Source organism: Hakea prostrata, chromosome 4 (genome assembly GCF_041222555.1).
Source record: "Hakea prostrata isolate BN-2017 chromosome 4, UWA_Hpros_2, whole genome shotgun sequence".
NCBI classification, from domain to species: Eukaryota; Viridiplantae; Streptophyta; class Magnoliopsida; order Proteales; family Proteaceae; genus Hakea; species Hakea prostrata.
In genome coordinates, this window is record NC_142603.1 from 33,366,524 (window position 1) to 33,393,759 (window position 27,236).

Here is a 27,236-nt window from a genome sequence, read left to right on the forward strand (position 1 = left end):
GTTTGCAATATGTTTATGCTATATTTAGCTTACATGCAAAGTCTCATGCCAAAATACAGCCTAAACTCTGTCAAAACTTGCAGGAAAATGTCCCAAGTTTCCACGAAGTCTCAGGTTTCGACCTAAAAATTCCAATTTTCACAGGGTCAAAACTTAAGTTTCCCTTGAAACTTAAACCAAACTTCATGGACTTAATGAATCGGCTATTTCACGATGTGCTTGACAAATTTGTCATTATATATGTTGATGACATTTTAATCTATTGTAAGGATAAGAATGAACACACTAACATATTTCTAGGAGTTCCAGTGAGTTTATGTACACTTTATTTGTGAAGTTTGGTCTTATACTTGATGTTTTGGAACGTGATTTAGGTGAGGGAATTGGGTTGCTAGATTTAGGGTTTATTGTTCCTACTTTTAATTTGCTTTCAAATGTATGCCCTATGATATGTTTATACGCATTGTAATGTTGTTTAGGACATGCATGCATTGGTTACATCGTTGGTGTATGCTTATTCATTTGTTTGTTTATCTATTTCATTTTATACTAGTCTAAAAGCATGTTGGGCAGGAAGTTGTCATATCGCATCCATATTTAAACATATACAGTTGTGGTTTAGGCCATTGCTCTTAACACCTCATACATCTCATGAGATTATAGATATGCATGTATGAATGCATGTCACTAGATGCATGGTTAGGATCCCTAGACATGTTACTAGCCTTTTGGCAAGGGTATTGAAGCCGAACAACTCGTGGTAATGCTAGGTGACTTATGAGCATCCAACAGACGATTGAGAGCCTTGAGGAGACACAGAGTACTACTAGCATATCGTCATGGTAGGGTTGCATATGGTATGGGTTTGGGCTCGTAAGGCACCTGGCAAAAGGTTTAAAGCTGTGAGGGGACACGGAGTGTCATCGCCGTATTATATGTGGAAGGACCATAGAATCGCAGGATGTTCATCCAACAGACAATAGGGAACCGTGAGGATCAACATTACTAGAATGGGAAGGACACCTAACCAACAGGAGCGGTAAACTTGAGGAAAGGTATTGTGACCATGAGCATGGTGGGAGATCTTGGGAGATCTTGGGGATCTTGTGAGATATCTTGCTTTTTCAAAGAAGCGAGACGAGATGGAGATTGAGAGCAGAGAGTTGGGATATCTTGCTCGAGATCTCGCCATATTTTGCCTTAAATCTCGCCATATCTCGCTGGAACTCTCAATTTTCGCCCATTTTCTTACAAATTTCTGCTGGATTTTCACTTGCAACTACTGTTAGCACATCTACAACATCAAAGAAAGATCAATCATTCTCTACTTGTCTTATGAACTTATGATTTAATATCTTATATAAAACTTTTATGGATAATTTTATTATTCTATTTTTTAAATTTGAGATTGTGATACTCATATGGATGGAATTTTGATGACATTTAGGTTTTTTGATGGATTTGATACACTTGCTTTTCATTTATAAGCCTTAAAGGTTCTATATTACATGTTGTATAACCTAGCATTCCCTAATCCTTCAACATTTCGGTTTCACACTATGGGTAGACTTAGAAATCATACTTAGGGTTGTTTTCTAACAAATCCAAGGCCACCAATGTGTTCAAAATGCATTCAATAGGCTAAATAACAAGTTTCAGCCCAATTAGGACCCTAAATCACTCCGAGATGGGTCATCGATTTAATGCAAAAAAATTGCATATCTCGACCAAGATCTCGCTAAGATCGTCGAGATCTTGGTTTTTCAAGGTGGCAAGATCTCGCTCAAAGAGCAAAATCTTCTACCATGACCATGAGCAACATGACAAGTAAATGACCTCTGCATGGCTAGGTATTTCCCCACCACACATCTAAGACCAACAATCGTGATGATAGATTGATTACTCCAAACCTGGTTGTGGTGAGAAAGTGGTGACCTACCGTGGACCCCTAGTCATGGACACCTAAAAGATGGTTGAGAACCGCAAGAAGTGGCCAATTGAGAGAGTGGACCTACCGATAGGAGATTGGTGAGTCATAAAGTGCATTTACCTAGACAGAGACCAGCATGGTTAGCATTAAGATCTCATTGCATCTTGCACATCTATAATGCATGTTATTTCCTCACTAGTTCAGTGGATTGAAACTTGCCCCTCTTGGGCACCGCTCTTCAGATAACTACACAGGTTATGATGGATCTGCTGAGATAGAGGTGCATCCTTAGGCGGAGACATATGACATGGGACTGTGGGAGCTGCTTAGTCTTACGAGCAGCCGCATGATGGATCTTGCGTGTGCCTTGATGTGCCTATGGAGCTTAGAGATGTTCTTTAGGATTTTGCTATGTTTTTGGGATTGAGATACTTATTTTGGGATGGAGAGTTATTTAATTAAATTATTTGAAGGATGTAATAACACTTTTGATTCGCTATCTTTACATTTCATTTTGACAGCTCAGTTTCACAATAATTATTGCCTTTATCTTCTGCTCAAGATTATTGTATAATATTTATTGTTATTATTGTGGACTCATAACCCGCAATCTTGTGACTGGATCACACTGCGGGAGTCAGGTTGGTCCGATACTGTCAGATTGGGTGTGACAGCTGCTGCTAGCACCACTCCTAGACAAAACTCTGGCAAAAGTGTAAAACTGGAATGTAAGGAATGGCCAATATATGTGTATGGTTAAAAGTAAGTGGAATCAACAGAGCACCATTTCAATCTTGAGGCAATGCTACAGTAACATTGATGCAGATCCAACCCCTAACTAAAGTCCTCATATTTGCTACCCTGCCCTCAGAAGTCCAGATGAAGAGCCTAAGCTTGTTGCCCAGCTGCACTTCGGGTCATTACTGTTTTTCCCCACTTAGTTTTCTTTATTTTCACTGTTAGTGTATTTAGTGACAATTTGGTGATTCAGCCCAACTTTAGGTCAGGATCAGCAAGGTCATTTAGGCAATTAGTCTTTCATTCGAAGTAAGTCTTTTATTTCAAATAAAGACTAAGATTTGGAGGCCTTAGTCCTCGTAGAGGTCTAATTATAAAAACCTAGTTACTTGCTGTTTTATTTCCTAGTTTAAGTTTGCTCTAAGTCCTGATTTCAATAGGAATTCTTCTGTAAGCCTGTTTGAAGCCCCTATCCCCCCCCCCCCCGGCGCATGTGATTGGAATGGACACCAGCTTATTTTATGAATTTTTTTTTTAGCCTTATGCTCTGAATTTATGATCTCTTTATTCGTTCTTAGATAGAGAAGTGTCATCAACTCTTGGTATAGGACCTCTAAGTGTTTGAAGAAAAGATCTTTGTTGAAGTCAAGCAAGATGCTTACTTTGGTTATGGATTTCAACCTGCACCAGTTGATTCTTAGCCCCTTTACAGTTCAAAACAAGGCTCCTACATCTAGGTATTTGACAGCCAATATATGCCATCCCTCTTCCTCTCACCTGTTTTCTTCTTGAATTTTTGGACTTCCTAAAACCTAAAACCTAAAACCTGGATACCTCATACCTTCCAATTTAACCATCCAAACCCAACCAAACTTGATCATATCCCTCTCTATCATCACCTACAGTACAGCCAAGTTTCAGTGCATTCTGGCAGCCAAACCCTAGAGAAATTAAACCTTAATATAGAATTTTAGAAGCCAATATCTTAGAAAACCATTGGAATTCAACCAAAGTTAGTGAGTCAGTGAGTGTCTCCCAACATTAAAACTTAGTTCGATTAAGTTGCAACCCAAACTAGGAATCCTAAATGAGTAAATGTATGAAACCTAATACAGCAAGTTTAATCTAACAATGACTTTTTCCCCTTTTCTGAAACCGACCCAAACTTTAAGCATTACATTCCTAACCCCATTAAAGTCTAACTAGTCCAAAATTACAACTAAACCCTAACCGAAGCATACTCATATAAACTGTTTGTCGGTTCCATTGAGTTCATTCTCTTGAAAGATCATGTTTGCTGGCTACCTAGCCCAAGATCTTTCAGCATACTTATACAAATCCTTGCTGGTTCCATTTGAATTAGTGCTCTTTCAGCTTTGCATTCCCAACCCCATTAAAGCCTACCCAGCCCAAAACCCCCACCAACACTAAACCCTAATTGAAGCATACTCTCATATAAACCCTTTTCGGTTCCATTTGAGTTAGTTCTATTGAAAGATCTTGGTTGCTAACCCTCATTCATTTGAAGCTACATCAAGTATGGGAATATCGTTTCACTTTATTTGCCATGCAGTCTGCAATACCTTCGGTCTATGAAATATTTTTTAATCACTGGCGTAGATCTTCTCATGAAAAGAATAAAAAATATATTTTATGAGTCGACCCCTCTTAGAGAAAAATTGGCTTTGGGATAAACAAACTAGGAGATTTACTAAAAAAAGATGGTAAAAAGCAATAGATTTGCATCACTATTGGTAGCCCCATGAATGGGCTTCCTGATAAAAAGAATTTATTAGCATCAAGGGTTACAGATATCCAGATGATTAGCTGAACCAAATTAGGGAAACTTAAATCTCTTCATTTGTGATGCCACGAAAGACAAAACTACTCTTCTCATCCTTCGTTTCTAGAATGTGCATGCTGTAAAATCATTTATTTTGTACAGCTGGTGATAAATTATATAGTTCATGACTTTTCTGTTGCACTCTCTTCACACTACTCTTAGTTAATTGCCGATCAAAAAATAATTTTTATTTGGTTAGTGAAAAACGAAAACAAATTAAATGGGATCTGCTAATGGTGAAAGACCATATTGGAAATATAAAGCTGCATTTGCCATCCAATCAATTTATAGCAAGAATTTTGAGGTTTTCAGCACTCGGATAAAGTTGACATTCAGAAATAATTAATGCTTGAATGAGTTCATAATAAATTTCAGTAAGAATTTCATAAGAACTGGTCCTCCCATAATTCACAGCATCACATGCTACCAGCCACACTGCTCAACAAACGAAATTAAGTAGTAATAGAAAAAGCGCGGCCTTTTGGGGGAGATTTGAAGGGGAGGTGATGGGAAAGAAACATACATCAGGTGGGAGACTTGACGAATGAGGTGATGCCACAGAAACATGCTCGATGGCATTTTCCAGAACAGCACGCAGTTCCATCTCTTCTTGTAGGCGTTCTTGCAATAACTGAACCTATTAGAGAATAAGTTTAATTAGGGAATACCAAAGACATTAACACTGCTACTTTTCTCTAGTCCTAAAATAGGTACACAAAGCTTTTGCAAGAATTTGAGTCCAAAAAATGACAAGAATTCCAAACTAAAGTAATCCTTTTGAATCAAATTCACAATATCTTTAGAAATAGAAAACTTTTAATTCTGTTATTTAGCCTTCTTTGGCTAATTTGGTGAGCAGTTTGATCCTCCTGTAATCCTTTATTCCCTTCTTCAACGGAATTCTTCTCAAAAATGAAAAAGAAAAAGAAAAGGGTAGAGAAAACTATATCTATTAAATATAAAGGCAACAAATCCCATGTCATCTGATGAAAGAAAGTCCAGATCCTGATAAATAACTTATAAAAGAAAGTCTATACTCATATTTAACTAAGTGCAGGCATGACAATACAATCAAATGACAGGAAATACTTGTTGAAGATATGTAGTCTAAGAATTAAGTCTTCCAGTAAAAACTACTTTAAGAATACTGATAACCTAAACCACTTCACAAAATCTTTCCTATTCAACACTCTAATAGATGTGAATTTTGTTCGATGCTCTTTTCTTCAATTGATGAAATCAAGGTAAAAACACTTTACAGGATCTGGTTTCATAATGGGGCCAGGAAGCAGCAAGACAGTGTTTTGTTGCAATGGTGAATAAAAGCACAAAAGACTTACATCCTTCTCAAGTTGAACTCTGCAAGGATAGCTACCATCACTCTTATTGAACGAACTGGGGTTTTCAGTTTCTCCACAAGATGTGTTCAGCTGAACAGATGAAGAGTTAATAGATCACAACAACCACAAAATTCATGGTAGACATCAAATTGAAGGCATAGAAGATTTTGCCTAATCTAAGGTAATGAATCAAGTAACAGCAGCAATGGTAAAGATTCGATTAACAGCAGCATTAGTGAAGCTGTTTCCTTACAGTATACCAAGATGAAATTTGAGCAAGCAATTCACCCAAAAAACAAAAAATATTTAAGCAAGCAATCTGATGGTGAAACCACCCTGATGCAAATAAGTCAACTAGATGGCTTGTTTTTGTAGGAAATATACTTTGAGCCAGGTTAAGTACATGCTGGGCATTGATCATATGGTTTTCTTCATAATGAGCCTAATATATGGATAGTGTAGGCATAAGCGATCAGGTTTAATTAATCCAGTAAGTCTTCATTGTAAGCGGCTAAAATAGGCAATGAATTCTCTCACCTTGTGTGAAATAGGTTTCCTTTTGTTATGTATTTCCTTTCTAAACATTGCTCGTACTTAGCAATAAGATTAGCTTTTCATAATTGGATTAGGTATTTGATTTAGCTTTCCACGCAAAGCTTATGACATACGAGCACCATTGGCTCAGATATTATTTAGAAGAATGAAAGATCAAAGGTAGGCATACAGGATTAGACTTACAGCAGTTTAGTTGGTCTTTATTTTAAGCTGTTTGATAGACTTTGAATTCCCTTGACTTGTGTGATTAGGTTTGCTTTCAGTATCATATTTCCTTTCTAAGCACTGCTCTCTTATCACAACAGAATAAACCTTTCATAATCAGAGTAGGAGTTTGACTTAATTTTTTCAATATAAGGTTTATGAGAACCACATTGGCTTGGAGATGATTCAGATGAATGAAAAGTTTGAGGTAGTTTCTTCAATGAATTTGTGCAATACTAACAGTGAGAAGGTGGTGAGAAATCCTTGGAGAGCAGTGATATTCTACACCTTGTTGGTCTGAGGCCTTGAACAACAAAATTGTGCTCCAATTGGTATATAACCATTGTTATCCTTTTCTTTTTTCTATACTCTGTTGTCACTGCAATTTCTCCAATTCATCGCAATCACCATTAAATTGCTGATTAGGTAACGAGCTTATAAGCTGACCTTTTTCTGCAGTTGGAAGGTACATTATTGGCTTTCAAAATCTACCTTCAGTTTCTGATTCTGTTGATAAATTCTAACAATTCTACTCTTACAATGATTTTTTTATTTTGATGGTTTTATTGATAATTATCCCTTTTAATTCTGTTTATATTTATACTTTTCTGTTTTGATAGTCTGTCGGACTCCTATTTTAGGTAGGATTGACGATTCCCTTTGAATACTTGAACTGAATATATTGTCGTCATTCATCTGACCTGTTTGGAATTAATACTACAAAGTCACTCTTGTTTGCAGAATAATTTTCTGAGTAGTATTCCGACTTGTGGAATGGCTGTTATGCCCTTTTTCTAGACCTACAAGTTCACCTTTTTTTAGAACAACTGACAGAGACACCCTAAAATAGCAACTTTTATATACCAACACCGCATTAAGTTTTATAACTACATACACCCCAGAGTTGGTGCATTGAAGACATTAGTCTAATCCATTAGTGATTTCCAGTAGATCATTGTTTTAATCATTTTAATTCCAATACTACCCACCAAGTCTATTATACCTACTGAAAATCAAAAAGAAAAGCACACATACACCCCCTATCATGTGAAGTCGTCTTCTCCATTCATTCTACTAATCCCAAGCCCTTCGACAAAGCACGCTGCACAAGGAAGAGCTTAAGCGGAATGAGTTTGACAGTGTCGGACAGGGATATCGTTTTCTTTTCTCAAATATATTTCATATATGGTACTCTTGGCTTCGCACAAAACTGATCTAACCCAGGGTCAGCGAAATCTACACTCTACTATCGATCAATGAAGCGCAAAGTTAAAAAGTTATGAAGTCATTGGGGTATGAGTGAAGATAGGCGTGATGCTTGCAGAGAAATCTACATCTGTACGAGACCAGCAAGGTCCAATTAGTAAAGAGCTCTCTTCAGCCAAAGTCAAAATCAGATTATGTGAACCAGAATCTAGGGTTTCACAGGTCGAGGTAATGCCCTAGATTTAGGTTCAAACCAGGATCCTCTTCAACAGAATCAGCAGTCTTCTATGGCTGTAATTGCCTTCAATATAGGCCTTTTGCAACAAAGGATAGGTGGTAGGGTTAGGTTAGGACTAGAATAGGTTTTGACCTGACTAGGGGACTTGAGGGTTTTATGTTTGAGAGCTTGAAACCCTGCTGTAGTTATAGTTTCAGATCTATAATTGCAATTACAGTTAGGGTTTAAAAGAATCTAGCGTAAATTGGAGGGTTTATAGGGTTCAGCTAGGCAAGGGTTTCTGCTGTAGTTGCTCTTTTATATTTTTAGATTTGGTTCCATAGGTTTAGTGTTTAAATTGCAGTTTCCTACTTGGAGTAGGGACTTTTGGGTAAGTCAACTAGGGTTAGGATTTGGAAGAGGAAGTAGAGTAGGTGTAGGAGATGGTATTCCTGAGTGGATCTGGGTTTTAGTTGAGGGTTTAGATTGGATTAGGTTTAGGTCTAGAGGTTGAAGACGAATTGCAAAATTTTAATGAAGAAAATTAAGTGCAGGAAATTTAGAATTACTAAGGTTTAGGTCTTTTAATGAAAAATAAGAGCAGGGATGGGGTACGGGATTAGGTGTGATCCTACTAGAGAAGAAAGGGGGGTTAAAGGGGTGGGGACTTAGGGAGTTAAGAGGGCTGACGTGAAGCTGCTGGTGCTGGGAATGGGGGAGGGTTATGTGGGCTTAAGAGGTAGGGAAAGGGTTGGTTTATACTTACTTGGATGGGAGGACTTTAGGCTGCTGTAGTGCTTGAGTATAGGCTATAGCTGCTGTTGTAGGCTTGAAGGTGATGAAGGAGACGAACAATTGCAGGAATTATTCACACACACTCATGGATTACTCTTAGGAACCCACGACTCCACTCTTCCTTTCAAATTCTGATTTTATTTAATAGCTCGACTGATTGTTACCTTCTATCGTGGCTTATTTATAGCCTACATGAAGGAAAATATAAAGGGACTCAACTTCCTAAAAGAAAGCATACTAGGACTCAAACTTGTAATTTAAAACAAAGTTAAACTCCTAGTTGACTCAACACTCCAACTCAAACCAAGATTCTATCATATCTCACTCTAAAATGATCGAATGTGGATTCTATGAGTAGATATGCGATCCTAGCAAGAAACAGACTGAAACTAGGGGATTCCTTCACAACTTAGGAATCATACCTAGAGAGGGACTCTTCAATAACTTGCAAAATATTGACTCAAATAAAAAATCGAAAGTAGATCTAGGGTCCTACCAAGTAATAACATGTTGGACCCAACGAAACCCTAACGATGGACTCCACAAAAGTTGCAAAATGACCAAAACACCCCTAGTGTGGCTAGAGGCCATAGGGTTATGGGGAAAGTAACCATAGGCCTTATGTTGCCCCTAGAAACAGTGTACATCACCAGACAAATCAAAACAATACATTGCTGGCCTAATCAGTGCGGCAGCTATAAGGTGCAGTGCGGGTGCTACTTCTGCTTCAACCCATGGTTGTTAAAGCGTCATGCCTAGGCGGTTTTTCAACCGCCTTGTTTTGAACCGCTTTGTTAACATGCAGATTTTTTGCTGCTTTTTCACCTAATTGCTACTACTTTGTCACACCTTAATGCCTCCTAGACACCAAAACCATTGCCTTTTTAACATTTTGTACATAATAAAAAAATTTCTTATTTTTAAAAAATCAAATTTTATTCTACAAAGCCGTATACAAACTTAATAGTTAGTCAATTCAAAATCGGGAATCAATGAATCATTAAATGGATAAGGCACGTAATTGGCATCACACTATCATAGAGGTAAGTAAAAATGTAAAATTACTACTTCCAATTTCATACTTATAATTTTGACATAGTTTATAGTCATATGTTATGATGCTTGATGAGATGAACTTAAGCTTGTGTTCTTTTTTGAATAATTTCATATTATGATTCTTGAATGATTGTTTTTTTAAGAGGAATGTGATTCATAAATGTTTGTTTAGCTTATAATAGAAATTTATCAACTTAAAAGTAGTCGTATTAAAAAAATTTGACCCAACCGCTTTAGCCGCCTAGGTGCCACTTTGTCACCTAATTGCCTAGGCAGAGCCCCAACCACTTTGGTTGCCTTGCCGCCTTGACAACCTTGCTTCAACCTTATCTCAATAGCTAGGATTTCTGTGTGTGAGGGAATTTTAAGATGGTACTAGAAGGGGAAATCAATTTGGACAATGATAATAAAGATCCAATTACAATTGGTTGACTACAATATTGAATTTGAACTTGAGAAACACACGTCGCTGAGATAGGGTAATGCAAGAGTCGAACTCAAACCAGGATAACCAGCAGGAGATAATGCAACTAGGATCAATACAATACTGAAGATAAAATACAATAATTAGAACTTTTTCTTGCTTTTTATTTCACATAAGAAAGAGAACATAAAAGTATATGAAGAAGGATAGAGAGAATAAGGGGGTAGGGGCATGGGCTATCTCAGCCCTGGGTCTCTCACCCACAGCTATCTCAGCTGTTACACACAGATTCCTCCATAAGTAATGGCAACATGGCCTGCAAATTTGATTTCTCTGAAATCTGGTCTTCTACTACAATTAAGGGACTTATTTATAGCTTGGCTAAAGCTTTATAATGAATAGAAACATGGTACACTGAAAATAGAAACTAATAAGCTAGTAAATAGTGACAATAGAATTGCTAGAATTCCAGAATCTATGATTAGGTCTAAGGACAGAGAAGAAAAAGAGAGAAAGTCCAAAAGAAAGAAAGAAGACTGAGAAAGGTAAGGAGAAGACACGAGCTACCATTAGAATAAAAGCAGCCTGTGATTGGATTATATTTCCTCTTAATTACAGAGCCAGCTTTATGACAAATTAAATAAACAGTAAAGGTCCTTCCATCCCCTAATATAATGGTGGCAGAATTATAAGAAAAATAACTAAAATAAAACAACCTTAACTACTCAAGTACCAAAACACCCATTTCTTTCCTTTTTTATGCAGCTGCTGGAATAGGAAACTCCTGCTATCGCAGGACTTCAACACTCTCCCTGAAGCCAGAGCATATAAGTTACTATGCTCAGCTTGGTACAATTAGTGCGAAAACTAGGAGCAAAAAGCCCGTTGGTAAATATGTCTACCAACTGATCAGAAGAGGATATAAAGGGAGCAACAATCAGCTTCAACACCGAACTTCTGACAAAATGATAATCCACCTCTACATGTTTGATGTATTCATGGAACCATGGAAAAAAAATTCGAGGGAAACTCAAGTTTCGACTAGGTGAAAATGGGAAACTTAGGTGGAAACTGGGAAATTTCAAAGAAACTTAGGACTTTTTTGTGCAAGTTTCGACATGAAGTTTCAACAGTTTTAGGGAGTATTTTAGGGTGGGACTCTGCATTTAAGCTAATTAAAGTATAAAGAACACATTGGTTGTATTTTTAAAAAGGTCAACGTAGATATGTCATTTAATGTACATAACATCAATGTAGAGTTGTCCGAGAAAGTACACTATAAACTTAACTACTTAAATACATAACATTCAATATATAATTTCTAAGTTCTAAAAATCAAATACAAAGTAATTGACAATAAAAGGAATGTACAACTCAATGCCAAGAGGAGTGCCTCGGTGGATCCATCCTGTGAGCTGAGCAGTACAATGCCTGTAACATCCTCTCCTCCAACCAATGAACATAGACATCCCATGACATTTTATGCCTATGGTTGTCAAGGTAATCAACAACTGTAACTTTATAAGTCTGGTCATCAACATGCCTAAGATAACCAATCTGAGGGAATACGCAATGATAGGGAAGTCCTGATGGGGGGTTACTTAGGGAAACATGAAAGAAACAAAAAAATTGAAAATATGGGAAAGCTATGAAACTTGCAGGAAAAAGTCTCAGGTTTCCACGAAATTTCCCAGGTTTCCACAAAATTTTCCAAATTTCCACAAAATTTCCCATGTTTCCCACGAAATTTGGGAATTGTTTTTCTTCTCATGAACCAGCTGGTCTAGCTGGGTTGAACTAGGTCTCGAGGTTTCAACAAGTTTCGACGAAATTTCGACGGTTTCAATCAAAACTTGGGATTTTTTCAGTCCCCCAGTTTTTTGTTTCGAGGTTCCCAAAATGGGAAATTTCGGTGGAAATAAGTTTTGACGGAATTTTGTTATATGCATGGAACACCGGATTACTAGCAATATAAGTGGCTCTTGCTTGTCATAGTACTTCTTCATTGGAGAATCAATAGGAAGTCCCAACTCTAGAAGGATTTAAACCACATCAATACAGTTACAATATGAGTCATTGCACTATACTCAGCTTCAGTGATAGGCCATGCAATAACAGTCAGCTTTTAACTCTGGCATGTGACCAAATTTCCTCCAACAAAGGTGCAATATCCTGTAGTAGATCGCCGATCACTGACCAATCCTGCCCAATCTGTATCAGAAAAGGCTACCAAATGTGTATATCAATTAGGACAATAGATTAACCCTTTGCTAGGAGTTCCCTTGAGATATCAAAGTATACAAACCGCAGCATCCTAGTGAGCTTTTCCAGGAGACTGCATTAATGCACTCAGAAATAATGTGAACCAGGATCGATTGACTATTCCCTTAGAACCAAGCTCATTCTAGGATCCTCTTCCCTGAGAATCAGCAGTCTTCTAGGGCTGAAAATACCTTCGGCATAGGGTTTTTGTAACAATAGATAGCTGCTAGGGTGTGCTTAGGGTTTGAATAGGTTTCAGCCAGGCTTAGGGATATAGGACTTTAGGTTCTCAATCACTAAACCTTGCTGTAATTGCAACTCCAGATCTACAACTAAAGTTATGGGTTAGGTATGGGTTAGGTAAGTTAAGTATTGAAAGATTCTAGGGTTAATTGGATGGGTTCCAGGGTTTGGCTAGGCAAGAATCAATTCTGCTTTTATTATTTGGCAATTGTAATTTCAGACTTTATCCCAAAGGGTTAGGGTTCAGAAAATAGGTCTCTTAATTGGATTGGGACTCTTGAGGTGTAGGCTAGGATTAGGTTTTAGAGGGGAGGGAGAGTATATGTAGGGGAAAGTAACTGTAAAAGGGTTTAAAGTTTGGTTGAAGGGTTAGGGAGATATAAGTATTTAACTGAAACTAGGCTAACGGTTTCTAGGGGAAGAAGTGAACTGCAGGAAACTTCTGCAACTAGAGGAATGGGGTTGTATTGAGTTTTAGAAGAGAGAGGAGAGAGGTGCAGTCCTAGGGGAGCGGTAATAGGGGGAAGGGGGATGGGGGTTTAGGGTTTATTGAAGGGGATGGGGCGCTGCTGCCGTAAGAAAGGAAGGGGGGAGGGATGTCTGTGATGGGTGTAGGAGGGGGGCGGGGGAAATTGCGTCAGGTATGGGGTAGGGAATTAGACTTAGTTGCTAGAGAGTGGACTGGTTCACTCAAGGTTAATGTAGGTGCTGTCACAAGGCTGCTGCAGGCTTTAGAAGTAGAAGAAATGAAGAGATTGCAGATAACTCAAAGTACTCAACCAGGGGGATCCTCCTTCGAACCCCGACTCCAATTCTACTTCAAAACTCTTCGCAAATTTTATGATCCAGTCTGAGTCATTTACAAGGAATGAAGGGCTATACATAGCTTTCTCACATTGAAGGGAAGTAATCAGGACTCAATCAAGAAAACCGACTTCGACTCAGCCTGGAAGCCTACTCGGACTCTACAACTTAGGGAATCCACTTTGGATTAGAATTCCCTAGTACAACTAGACTTAACTTTCTCAGCTAGAAAAAGACACTTAAGTAAGAGTTCGTAAACAAATACAACTTGCAAAATAAGAGATCAAGTTTAACAAGGAATCCTACTTGAAATTAGATTCCAACTAACATCCCTAATTACATCAACTCTCACAACTAACTCAATTAGGAAAATAAAGTAGACTCTTAACTCCTAACATGGGGAAACTAACCAGACTGCTTCGGCCCCAAAGAAGGGTGGTCAACTGACCAAAACACCCCTGGTGAAATTAGGGGCCATAGGATTTACAGGAGCAACCTAGGGCCCTGTGCTCGCCGTGGAAATGGTTTACATCAATTTCCCCTTCTTAAAAACATTCATCTCCAATGAATGGGGAGGCTTTCTCTGAACTTCATGTACTCCTGGAGTTTGTCTTGCTGAACCTCTCCTAGACTTCTCTGTAGCTTCACTGGATGGAATCATGAGAACTTGCTGGCTAGGGTTTGAGTCCTTCTGGTTAGTCCTGAGGGCTTGTCTCTTCCTAGCTTCTTCTAGAAAGTTTAGCAGCAAGAGTACAATCTTCTAGCCTCTATGCTCGTATATACACTTTGTTTTCCCTACATGTGATGGTAAAATTGCTGTTGACCATCCAGGGTCTTCCAAGGATGATGTTAGAAAGATACATGGGTTAATCACACCAAATCTCATTAAAATAGGAGTGGAGAGTCACCAGACAAGGCACCTAGACCTTGTATGCTTGGGAGTACCCTTTTTTTTTAGTCCTGGCCTCTTCACAAAGCTTTCTGAAACCACATTGACATTGCTGCCACTGTCCACAATGGTTTGAGCTAGCAATCCTCTAGCTCTAAGCTTGGTGTGGAAGATGCTCCAATCTTCTTCTAGCTTTGTAACTAGGATCTTGGACATTACATTCAAATGTGATTCTGGGCCTAGGGATTCCTTTTGGTACTCTTCCTCTACCTCTAGCTCAAGTGGAGAGAAAACAACCTCCTCTTCTAGGATCCGCTGGTTGGTATCAAAGACTGCAACTTCCCTTCTTTTAGGAGACTCTGGCAAAGTGCCCTTTCTTATGACAGTACAAACATTCTCCAGAGTTGTTGATGTAGACTGGGCTCTTGTAATCTGCTCTAGGTGGATTCGGCATTTTGAGAGGGACTGCAGTAGATGGAGTTTAGGGCTTGGTGATGATGGTGGGGTCCCTCCTAAATTATTGGTCGGTCTGCTTATTCTAAGCTAATAGGGTTTCTGCACGCAAGGCTTTATCAAACTGGTCTCAAAGATCCTGTATGTCAGTCACACCTAGGGCCACCTATATCTCATATTTCAGACCAAGCCTGAATCAACTCATGGTCTATATCTTGCTTTCCTGAGTCCCTTTCCTGGAGGCTAAAGAGTTAAATTGTTGAATATAGTCCACAACTGACATGGTTTCCTTATATCTGAAAATGGAATTATTCTTGCAGTCTGGTCTTATTTGTTTAAGTAGGTATCTCTCAGTCAATTCTCTCCTCATCTAGTTCCAAGTAGAAAGCTCTCTACCCTCATAGTACAATTCCCTCTCCAAGGTATTCCACCAATCCTTGTTATCCCCTACATGTTTGGACTTTTGCAAATCTCATCTTTTTATCCTTTGACAAGTCATACCAATCGATGTAATCATCTAGGGCAGCTCTCGAATCATAAAAGCCTTGGGGTGTAGGGATCCATTAAATTCTTTTAACTGTAATTTTACCTTGTGGTGGTCTGCACCTATCCTTGGATCCTGGCCTCCAGTGAAATATGATCTAATGTGCTCTCCCAGAGTGGTGGGAGTCTGATTATGTCTACAGGGTGGCCTCTCTTCAGTTTCATATCTATGAAACACTGGATTGTCATACCTTGTGCATATTAGGTATAAAAGTAGAGAAAGACAAACTGAAATGAAGAAGACAAAGAAAAGAGTTGCAGAAAACAGAGGAAAGAGGAAACAGAAGATTGACATTTAGAGGAGCCTCAATCGACAAAGGAACTCCACTAAATTTCTTCTATATTTATAATAAGTTTTCCCAGTTACAATTGACTTCAAAAACAAAGAAAGAATAGTCCAATATGGACTCAAATACTAGCAATTCCCTATTCGAGATTTAGCGCCAAGTGCTAAATCTCAAGCCCTATTTGTGTGTTTCCCAAAATGCCCTTCAAAACTCCCCCTCAAACTGGAGAATAAACATCAAATATTCCAAGCTTGTTACAAATATACCTCACTCTTGCCCCCAAAGACTTTGTAAATAAGTCAGCTAACTGTTCTCCAGTTAGAATATGAAAAGTGGAAATCAGTCCTGGTTGAAGCTTTTCCCAAACAAAATGGCAACCAATTTCTACATGCTTTGTGCACTTGTGAAAGACAAGATTTGATGCTATGTGAATTGCTGCCTGATTTTCACATCACAGAGACATAGGAAACCCATGACTAAAGCCAAGCTCACCCAATATTGTTGGATCCACATCAACTCAGAAGTGACAAGTGCAATGGCTTGATACTCTTGACTCTACATTTGATCAAGAAACCACTGTCTGCTTCCTACTTTTCCAAGACACAAGACTTCCTCCAACAAAGGTACAAGAGCTTGTAGTAGATCTTCTATCAATTAGTGAACCAACCCAATCTGCATCAGAAAATCCTTCAACTCCTTGTGACCATGATTTGTGCAGAGGAGCACATGTGGAGGAGCTCTATTAAGGTACCTCAATATGTGCACAACTACATCCCAATGAGTGGTACGAGGGCGAGTAAAGAATGTTTTACTTTCCAACCAACCTTCAATAGTTCTCTAGATCTTCAAAGACATCTCCATATTTAGGCATAAGCTTTATATTTGGATCCATTGGAGCATCCAAAGGCTTTGAGCCAAGCATCCCCGTTTCAAACAGTAAGCCAATCACATATTTACATTTCGACAGAAAGATTCCCTTCTTAGATTTCTATCTCAAAGAAATACTTAAGTTTTCCCAAATCTTTATGAAACTATTTTTGTAAATAAGTCTCCAATGTATCAATACCAGCAAAATCATCTCCAATAATGATTATATCATCCACATACATAACTAAGAAATCCAACATGTATTAGACCGACCATAGAACACAGAGTGATCACTCTCACATCTAGTCAAACCAAACTTTCTCATAAATGAAGTAAACCAGCCAAACCACGCACAGGGACTGTTTCAACCAATATAGTGATATATTCAAATGGCATACCAAACCATTCTCCCCCTGAGCAACAAACCCTGGAGGTTGCTCCATATAGACTTCTTCATGGAGATTCCCGTTAAGAAAAGTATTCTTCACATCCAGCTGCAACAGGGGCCAGTGAGATGTAGCAGCTAAGGAGATCAGGATCTGAATAGAAGTGAGCTTTGGAATGGGAGAAAAAGTATCCAAATACACCACACCATGCACTTGAGTATATCCTTTTGCTATAAATCTAGCCTTCAATCTAGCAAGTTTACCATCAAGGTTTACTTTCATTGCAAATGCCCAATAACATCCAATGGCAATTTTCTCAAGAGGCAAAGGAACAAGGTCCCAAGTATGATTTTCCTCTAGGCTGCCAACTCCTCTGTCATCACAGCTGTCCACCCAAGACTCAACAAGGCTTCAGACAAAGTCTTAGGAAGAGGGTGAGTTTCAATGGTAGACAAACACGCACGAAAAGTAGGAGAAATGTTAGTGTATGAAAAAAAGTTAGTGATAGGATTTTGAACGCAACTCCGATTTCCTTTACGAAAAGCAGTCAAAACATCACGGTCAGAAACAAAGGGACTTACCACAGGATCCACAGTTGAAGGAGCGGAGGAGCCGTAGGAGCAAGATGGACTGTATTCATCAAACGTCGTTGATACACAGTAGTGATCTCCGTCTGGACAAGCAGAAGCATTGGTCTATCTATAATAGGTGGGGAAATTGACAACAAGGAAATCCACATCCATAGAAGAGGTATGTATACTGTCAGAAGAATAAGGAACCGACTTAAAGAATGAAACATTTTTGAAGTTCAAATGAATAACAACCGTATCCCTTTTAAGTACCAGAGTACCCAACGAACATATACTTAAGGGCTTTTGGGTCAAGTTTAGACAACCTAGGTTGGTGATCCCAAATAAAACAGACACTCCCAAAGATGTGAGGAGGCAACTCATGCAAAGGACTACTAGGAAATAACAAGGAATACAGGATACCACCTTTCAAAATAGATGAGGGCATTTGGTTAATAAGATGACGAGTAGTTAGGACAACATCAGCCCCAAAAAAATCCACATTTCAAATAGTAAGGAGCAAGTGACTTCCATTAGATGGCGATTCTTCCATTATGCCACACCATTCTGTTGGGGGTGTCAACATTAGAGGATTAATGAAAAATGCCATATGATGCTATAAAAAATATTTAAAGGACTGAAAAATTATTCTTTTGCATTATCACTCTGGAGGATTTTGACAATTTCCAAATTGTGTACGAATTTCATTCACAAAAGTAGAAAAGAAATTAACAATTCATAACAACTTTTCATCATATGTATCTAGGTAACTTTTGAATAATCATCCATAAAAGTAACAAGATATTGAAAACCCAAAGTAGTTATAATAGGAAAAAGGTTTGTCTACCCTATTATTAACTTGAGGGGGATAGCTTTCGCGATGAAGCTTCCAAACTAACATGACTCACAAGGTAAATAAGAAATGGAACTAAAACGTTTATCCAAATTTTCAAAGTATTTGATGAAGGATGGCCCAAGCGGCAGTGAATTTGGTGAGGGGTAGATGTGTTTGAGTGAGCAACAAAGAAAATGTCATTAAACACATACAGCCCTCCCAACTCACAGGCTCTACTAAGCATCCTTTTCATCGTAAGATCCTAAAACACACAATAACCAAAAAAGAAAGTCATAGAACAATTGTAGGTGGTGGTTAGTTTATAAACAAATAATAAGTTAAAAGGAAACTCAAGGAAATACAAAACGGAAGACAGAGATAAGGTGGGGGTGAGACTGACAGTTCCTACACCTTTAACATTGGCATGGGAACCATCAGTAAGAGTCACAATGGAAGAGGATGGGCAAAAAGATGAAAAGCTACCTAAGATAGCAGTCATATGATCAAACGGCCCTAAGTTAATGATTCAGGGACAGGATGTAGAAACAAAGGTTCCAGCATTACGTGTCTAAACAAAGGTGGTAGTGGGAAGTGGAGATTGGGTGCCTAGAACGGGTGAAGCCAGGCATATTCTTCTTCAGTCATTTTCACAGCTTCCCTTTTGATTGTGGAGTGGTACAAGTGTGACGATACAATGTTAGCAACCTAAGGTGGCTTGTGATGAAGCTTTTAACAAAATTTTTGTATTTGTCCTGGTCGTCCATAATGATAACAAGTCCTGAAATTTCCTATAGTTTCCATGGATCCCTGAGTATTAGGGTTTCTACCTGATCCTCCATTCCCACACCCACGCATGCCTTCAAAGCCTAATCCACCCCCAAAGCCACTGTTTGGAGTAAAAGATGCCAATTCAGAACTGTTGGAGGGACTAGACTTATGTGTGTTTTCTTTGGACACACAAAGTACACGAGAAAGTGTTTCAGACAATGAGGGTACCTTATCTCCTACTAAAATCTGTGCTCTAACTGAGTCAAATTCCTTCCCAAGTCCTCCCAGAAAACCCATAATTGCAAGTTGTTCCTGCTGATTTTGTATCTCAACAACATCCGATGAAATAGGTATAATAGAGTTTAACTCTTCATACATTTTCCTATTAGTCTGCAAAATATTGTTGGTCATAAGTCTGCCCTTTTTATCAGATCTATAAAATTCTTGTGAAATCTCATAGGTACGGGAAAGATTATTCTATCCGGAATATAAGATATTTAGGTAGTTCCATAAATCCTTCAGTATTTCAATGTGTAACTAAGTCAACAATATTTCTCTCCGTGGAATTCAACATTTGTCCTAAGATATGGGCATCTATAGTCTTCCATGTATCAATTTAATAAGATGATCTTGTTGTCCATGACTAGTCAACACAACTTGGGTAATCTTCTTCAACGGATAGAATTTGATAGTCCCTTCAAGTTTTTGTTCAGAAATACAGTGGGATGTGAATGTCATTATTTCAGTAATAACACTCCTAGGTTCAGACATGATAATCTAATCTGTCCTCTTAATTGCAAACCAAAAATTTGAATAAAGATAACCCAGAAATTGGACGACTGCTTGAACCAGAAATCAGTATAGAACCAAACCAGAATATACTTGAACCAAAATCAGTAATATAGCCAAACTGAATCATCACACCGAACCAAACTGAACCTATCGTTTCATTAAAAGAGGTGAGATGCAGAAGATCCATCCAGAGGAAAGAGACAATGCACAGCAGATTTAATCAGGCAAAAATCAATGCATTCTTAGGTTTCGTAAACAGCAAGAGGAGCACAGATTAAGAGAGAGGATGCAAATCGATACTCATAATCTACTTATGCCCAGAAAACCACTTGATACCTGCCTTGCTGATTCAGATCTCCAAGTAGATCTCGTTAAAGTGCAGAAACAGTGGTCTTACCTCAACATTCAACTGTACAACTCTTCTTCCATCAAGACTGAAGCTTGGATGGCTTCTTCACTCCATAAATTCTTCACAAAACACAAAGATGCAGTGTCAGGTGCTGTCGCCCCTGCAATTGTGACCTAAAACCCCTTGACCTTGCAGCAATGGCCCAACAAAAAATTTCAGGTATAATTGTAAACACCAATTGTTTTGAATCAACAGTAATCTAGACAACTTGGCTCTGATACCATGTAAATTATTGACAAGGACATCAGCGGACAGTTTCGAGTTTACCAGCGACGCCAGCGTAAAGGTCATCCCACGTCAGCATTTATGTGGATGGACGACAAGTTCGTAGGTTATCAGGTTACTAGGGTCCTATGGTTCGATTTGTCATGTTATTTTCTTTAGTCTTAGTGGGTTCAGTATTAGTTTACTATAATTTTTTTTATTTTATGTTTGAGTCTTTGTGGGCTAGGCCTACCGTATATTTTGGCCCAATTTTGAATTAGTTTGGGTTTGGGTCATATTTGCTACTTTAGTTGGGGTTATTTTGGAAATTCAGTATGTAGGGTTTGGGAGGGATAAGTTCTATTATTTATATCTTGTATGGGAATCGTTTGGCAGCATTAATGAATGAAAACAGAAAAGATTTCTCTCTCTCTCTCTCTTGCGCAAATCTCTCTTGGCTTGGTTTCTTTCCTCTCTCGGGTAAGTTCATCTTCTCTTCTCTTACTTTCTCTCTTGCATGAATCAGCTTTCTCTCTTCTTCTTTTCTTCCCCATCCAACATATTTGCTTTCTTCTCTCCTCTTTCTTTCTATTGATTCTATCTATTCTTCTTCTCTCAATTTTCTTTCTTTCTTTCTTTTTTCCTTTCTTTCTTTTTTTTTCCTTTCTTTCTTTCTCTTTCCCTGCTATTCTGTCCGTCAGAATTTTCATTCCTCTCTGCCCTTTTTTTATTTCCTCTCTCTATTCTCACTTCTTGGACAGCAGCCTTGCTGTATTCCTCCATTCTAAACCTACTGTCCATTCTTGGGTTTCATCATTGTTTAGAAATATTTTTCTTTCTACTATTTATGTTCCTAGATATTTTCTAACCCCTGGTTTGTAGCCAGGACCAGCAGGTAACTTTATTAAGTTTCTCCTTTTATATTTATTCTTTGGCAATTGGCAGTAGTTTTCTTTAAAACAAAACTTCCTAGGATTTCCTTTGCATTGTTAATTGCTGCATTCTTTGTTAGAAATCTGATATTGATTAGGACAGCTCTATTTTCTTTAAGTTTCTTATACTCTTGCATTTAATTTAGTGTTATGGTGCCAAAATCCCCATCCCTTGTTTCTCTATTAATTCTTGTTTAGTTAGGCTCAGCAGTTGGGACTTATTGTGTTTGTTTCTCTGCTTTAGTTGTCTTATATGCATGCTTAATCAGGATTCAGGTGCTGCAATTCCTTTTTCTATTACTACCTATCAAGAATATGTGCCTCGTTCTAAGAGTCTAAAAGCCCATTTTGTAGGTCCCCTAGTTTCTAAGGTTACCCTGCATCAATTATGGTATAAAAATAGCGAAAGAAAGATTGAGATGAAGAAAAAGAAAAGAATTGCAGAAAACAGAGGAAAGAAGAAGAAGATAGTGATTAAGAGGAGCCTCAACTTGTTGAGGAACTCCACTAAAGATCCCAATTACAATTGACTTAAAAAACAAACAAAGAATAGTCCAATATGGACTCAAATACTAGCGATACCCTATTCAAGACTAGCGTCAGGCGCTAAATCTTGAGCCATATTTGTGTGTTTCCTGAAATGCCCTATAACACCTTGATTCCTCGTGTGGTCATTCCTATCTTTGTCAGCTCTATGAATCCTTGGGTGATAAGGCTCTCTTTCAGTTTCATGCATCTCTGGAGTCCACCAGTCTCTCCTCCATGGGGCACATAGATCTGTTAATTCACCCTTAGGGATCGTGGCAAAGTATGTAGTGGTTCTAATCTATATGATTGCTCTAAGTATGTACTTTGGTGGATAAATCTTGTACTTGAGTTAACAAACCTTGTAGTTGTGCTAGCATCTCATTCTGGGTCTACTGGATGTTCTCAAGTTGACTGGCTACTACTAATTCATCCACAGCTCTGAAATCAAACTATTGTGAACCAGGATCTAGGATTTACTTGATTGAATATCGCCTTACAACCAAGCACATTCCAAGATCCTCTACAATAAATGAGCAGTCAATTAGAGCTTAGAATACCCTATGGAATAAGGGAATGTGGTGCACTTATGGTTTTGAAATTTTTGTGTTTGGGAGGAATTAGGGTTTCTAGGGTTTTTCCTTTGTGATATAGGTTGAGAAGGATGATTTTCTAAGGGAAAAGGTTAGGTAAAGTTCTATGGTCAAATATGTCAAAGATATGAAAGACATCCTATCGGTTGGGCAGCAAAAAGGAAACATGTCCTATTGAAGATATGGGATAAATTCCTTTAGATGGGAGCTTGGGTCTGCAGGTGTTAGAATAGGATAAAACTTGGAGGGAATATAGGTAATCATAGAGTGATATGATTCCCCAAGTTTAGTGGGGTTTGGATGGCTAAATTAAAAGATATAAAGTTTATTGTTTTTAGGGTCTTACAAAGTATAAAAGTTCAAGAAAATTGTTATATCCTAAAATTGGAAGGTCAGAATGGGGTCTAATTGGGATCTAAGTTCACTAGGGTTAGGGGGATGAGGTTTCTGAAGTTTGGGAGAAGGGTTAGATTGGTGTAGATCTATTGTAATTCTAACAATAAAGGGTAGATTTATCACTAGTATATTCTTTGTAATAATTCCACATCAGGAATATCTTTCTTTTTGTACTCTCCTATTATTATAAATAAAGACTAAATGTGTTTCTCTAACACATGTCAGAAGTTCTCAGACCATTCAACATGGTATCAGACCTAAATTTCCTCGGGATATGATCGACGAGATTGAGAAGTATCTAAAAAACCTGGGTATACATCAATGGTATTAGAGCTATAGGTTCCAGCATTTCCCAGAGTCTGTAGTCGTTGTAGATGAAGCACTAAGCATGGAAGACTTGACAACGAATTACTACCATTCCCATCATCGTATTTACAAAAGGATCGACAGCCACAGAGACCTCCAGAGATGTACGAATTAGAAACATATGATGGTGTCAAAGACCTCTTGGTGTTCTATGAATCACTATATGATCTAGACAAATACTTTGAGAGGTAATATCATTCATAGCATGATAAGATGAGGCTTGCAAGTAGGCAGTTAAAGGATATGCCCGTGAAAGATGGAGTCACAAGATGAAGCAACTGTGTGATGAGGACACTGAACCAAGAACTTGGGCAGAGATGTTAGAGATGTTGAGTCAGTTATTCTTTTTCCAAGAACATCAAGTCACGCAACAACAACCATGCCCCTACTCCAGGAAGCTCACTAAAGTTGATAGAAGAGATTAAGAGGACTGGTACAGAAGAACAAGACAGCAGCCAGGTTACTGACCATTGGAAGGGGCCAGAAGTAAGCCAACAGCTAGAGCAGATTCTCATGCAACTCACTAAGATAAACAATAGAATTACAAGCCTTGAATCAACCAGTAAGTGCACTCAAAGAAGGGGAGTTGTTGACTTTAACAAATGTCCACTAGTTCTTGAAAAAGAGATCGACAAAGACAAAATGATTACAGAGGAGGACCTAGCCCATATGCCAAGATCCTAGTAACCAAAGAAGAAGTCGAGGCACCCACTCCACCAGAGGTTACATACAATGCGACCATACCAGCCCACCCCCAAGTGGAATGGGACCTCCTTTAGTCCCTTGAACCTTCCACTTCTTGGAGAAGATATCGCCAGTGTGCAATAGCGACAGTCAAAATAAAGGTACTGACAGAGAATGACTCCAAAAGCTTCACCAGTCACCTCCCCATGCCCTTTTGGTTCGTTGAAGAAGACACTCTTAGACTTGAAGACCATATCACCAAAGTCATCATCCTTCCTGTCTAGGAGAAATACTGGCAGCCCTCTACCAACAACTTCCTCCTCACTGCAAGATGAGAGGTCAAGTCCTCCAAAGAGTTGACCAGAAGCACATGACAAGTACATTCATCCCCGTGGGGAGAGTTGATGTATCTTGGGTTGGACCCTCCCAAAAAAAAAAAAACAGTGCACCTAAGGCTGGCCGAATACCTAGGGGTATTTTGGTCATTTTCCAAGTCCCTCTTTTGTGGCCCAATATGGGTCTTATTTTGCTCCCCACAATCACAAGGTCAGGGATATAATTTTATTTTTTTTAATTTTGATGAGTTCGTTAAGAGTTATAGTCCATTAAAGTTTGTGTTGAGTTGTTAGGATAGGGTTCCTTAATTTTAGGAAATCTTATCTTAAAGTAGTTCTATTTTAGTTAAGTATTTGTTGAGTCACAAATAAGTGTATGTAAGAGATTCCAATCTAAGGGCTGGAATCTCGTAGTAATTTGTTTCCTTTTCAAAGTGTTGATAGAGTCCAATTTGAGTTGTAATTGAATCTCATCTATAAGGAGATCCCAGTTTAAGTCAAAGTCTTTAATTTTAGGCTATAAATAGCCTCTTTCTGCATTATAATTTTCAAATTTGATTGATTGAATGAACTGAGTTTCGAGAATAGATTGATATAGTCAAGGGATCCCTAGGAGGCTGACCTGCAGCTGGAAATTGCTTCTATTTCTGCAACTTTAATTCTTCTCCTTAATCAAGCTTCAGCAATACTGTGATTCAAAGCTTTCCAGGAAAGAAGAAGCCCATACCCCTTACCCAAACCCAACCGAAGCCTTCCCTTCCCCTTTCCTTTCTTCCTGCAATATCAGCACCCCTCCCCCCTGTTAAAACTACTTCCCCAGTCCCTTTAGACCCCAATCCCCTTCCCCTAGAATTGAGGCCTTAGAACATTCCCCTACAGCTCCCTTCCCAAATAACCCTCTTTCCCTAAATCCAGAATTTCTTGCAAGCCTTCTTCTCCCTTCTAGAGCAAGTCCTAACCCACCTAGGGTTTGCTGATTCCCAACCCCAAAACCTTCTTAGTACCCTCACTTGAGTCTCACTAGCCTGTAGAAGCCAGTCCTAACCTCCTTTTCCCTAACCAGCCCCTCTTTTTTTAGTTTGGAATTTTCTGCAATTCATCTTCTTCGTTGAGGAGCTGCAGAAGTTTCGAAATTACCAGAAAATTCTGAACTTCCCATATCCCATTCCTTTCTTCTTAGTTCAGTTCTGAACTACAGGAAACCATCAAACAGACCTTGACAGCCACAGAACCAGCAGGCCTAGTCCCAATTTCAACCCTAACCAAAACCCTAAGTTCACACTCAAACCCTAGTTAGTTTCTGCAACCCTAATTGAAGGTCTTGGAAGCAATCCCTAATCCTGGGTTTACATCAAATAACTAAAATAAAACTGCCCTAACTACTCAAGTAAGAAAAGACCCTTTTTTTTTCTCGCCACTGGAGTTGGAATCTCCTACTATCACAAGACTCATTCCTGCTATCGTTGGACTTCAACAAGAATCTTGTGGATAACAGAAACTAATTAAAATTAGGGACCACTTGGCTTTATAAATTATAACTCAGCCACATGCATAAATAACTAAAACAGAACAAAATTAAACTTCAAATTATCCCAAGAATAAGTCTTTATGTAATTTAATCATGGGCCCCACAAATCCTCTACGAATATTCCCACTATGGCAAATAATGGGCTGTGGCACTGTTTACATGAATAGTGTTTTTGGACTGGCTTGAGCTGGTTTGGTCCTTTGGTGGTCCACTTGGTCCTGGTTCCATGGTTAACTTCTTCCCAGCCTTTGATTCTACATCACAGGGTAGTAGAGATGGGGTTTTGTTACAAATAGCAATTAGGGTTTTGAATAATATAGGATTGGTTAAAAAAAATGCATACGTTTTTTGAAATTTCAAATTCCATAACACTGTTTCCCCAGACAATATCAAATTTCAAATTCCCCAACAAGGCTTTGGTTCAGTTGCTAGCTATGCAAATGCCAAGGATACAGATGAGGACTGATCTGGAGAAAGTGATAAGATGAAAAGCAAGAAATAGAAAAGCTTTAAAGTGGACAGATTCACATTCATGCCAATAACTTGCTGCTGCTCTCCATTAATGGACCTGTTGGTTCCCAGATTCCAACAGAAAAATTCACCTTTGTATCCGATAGACAGCATTTTCTCAAGAACAAGCAAACAGAGAGAAGGGTTAGTATTCACTAGGAAGGGTATAATAGGTCTTCTCACCCCTACTATATAAGGGTATAATGGCCTTTTGATCTTTAATTCTTAGAACTGTTAAAACTTAAAATGGGGTGTGAATGTATCAAGATTGTTATCTTGGGGTGTATCTGTCATTTGCTTTCTTTCTTTAATATATGCTGATCCAACCATTTGGATCAACCTGAAACTTTCAGCCAGTGTTCCTTACCTAGAGAATAAAAATCTAACTGAAATTCATCTGATCTGAGTTCTTTATTTTATTAATAATTAGAAATACCCTTATTTCCGGAATTCAATTTCACTCCTAAACTAATCTTAATCCAATCACTGAATGATTACCATTTTCTGAAGGGCATCAACATTATTTATATTGGGATTGACTTTTAGAGTTTAACCTTCATCGAGAAGGTTTGACTAATTGTTGACTTTTGGGATTTGGGTTTGCTTAGGATCATATAAGAAGAGGATTTAGCCTATATCTAGGTTCATCCTACCTACACATAAATAAACATATAACAACAACAACAACAACAATAAGCCTTGTCCCAACTAAATGGGGTCGGCTACATGGATTCTTGCCCTCCAATCA

The 27,236-nt window shown here is 38.4% G+C and overlaps 1 protein-coding gene across 3 annotated transcripts in view; it reads right to left on the reverse strand.

Moving 5' to 3' along the window:
- The window catches only part of LOC149018706 (uncharacterized), a 73,328-nt gene that overhangs the window by 42,893 nt on the left and 3,199 nt on the right, over nucleotides 1-27,236 (reverse strand). For all 3 annotated transcript variants that reach the window (XM_089152866.1, XM_089152867.1, XM_089152865.1), the window contains exons 5-6: nucleotides 5,852-5,941; nucleotides 5,035-5,148 (exon numbers count right to left, since the gene is read on the reverse strand). In XM_089152866.1, the coding sequence (XP_089008992.1) occupies nucleotides 5,035-5,148; nucleotides 5,852-5,941 (204 nt within the window). The remainder of the gene's footprint in view (nucleotides 1-5,034; nucleotides 5,149-5,851; nucleotides 5,942-27,236) is intronic.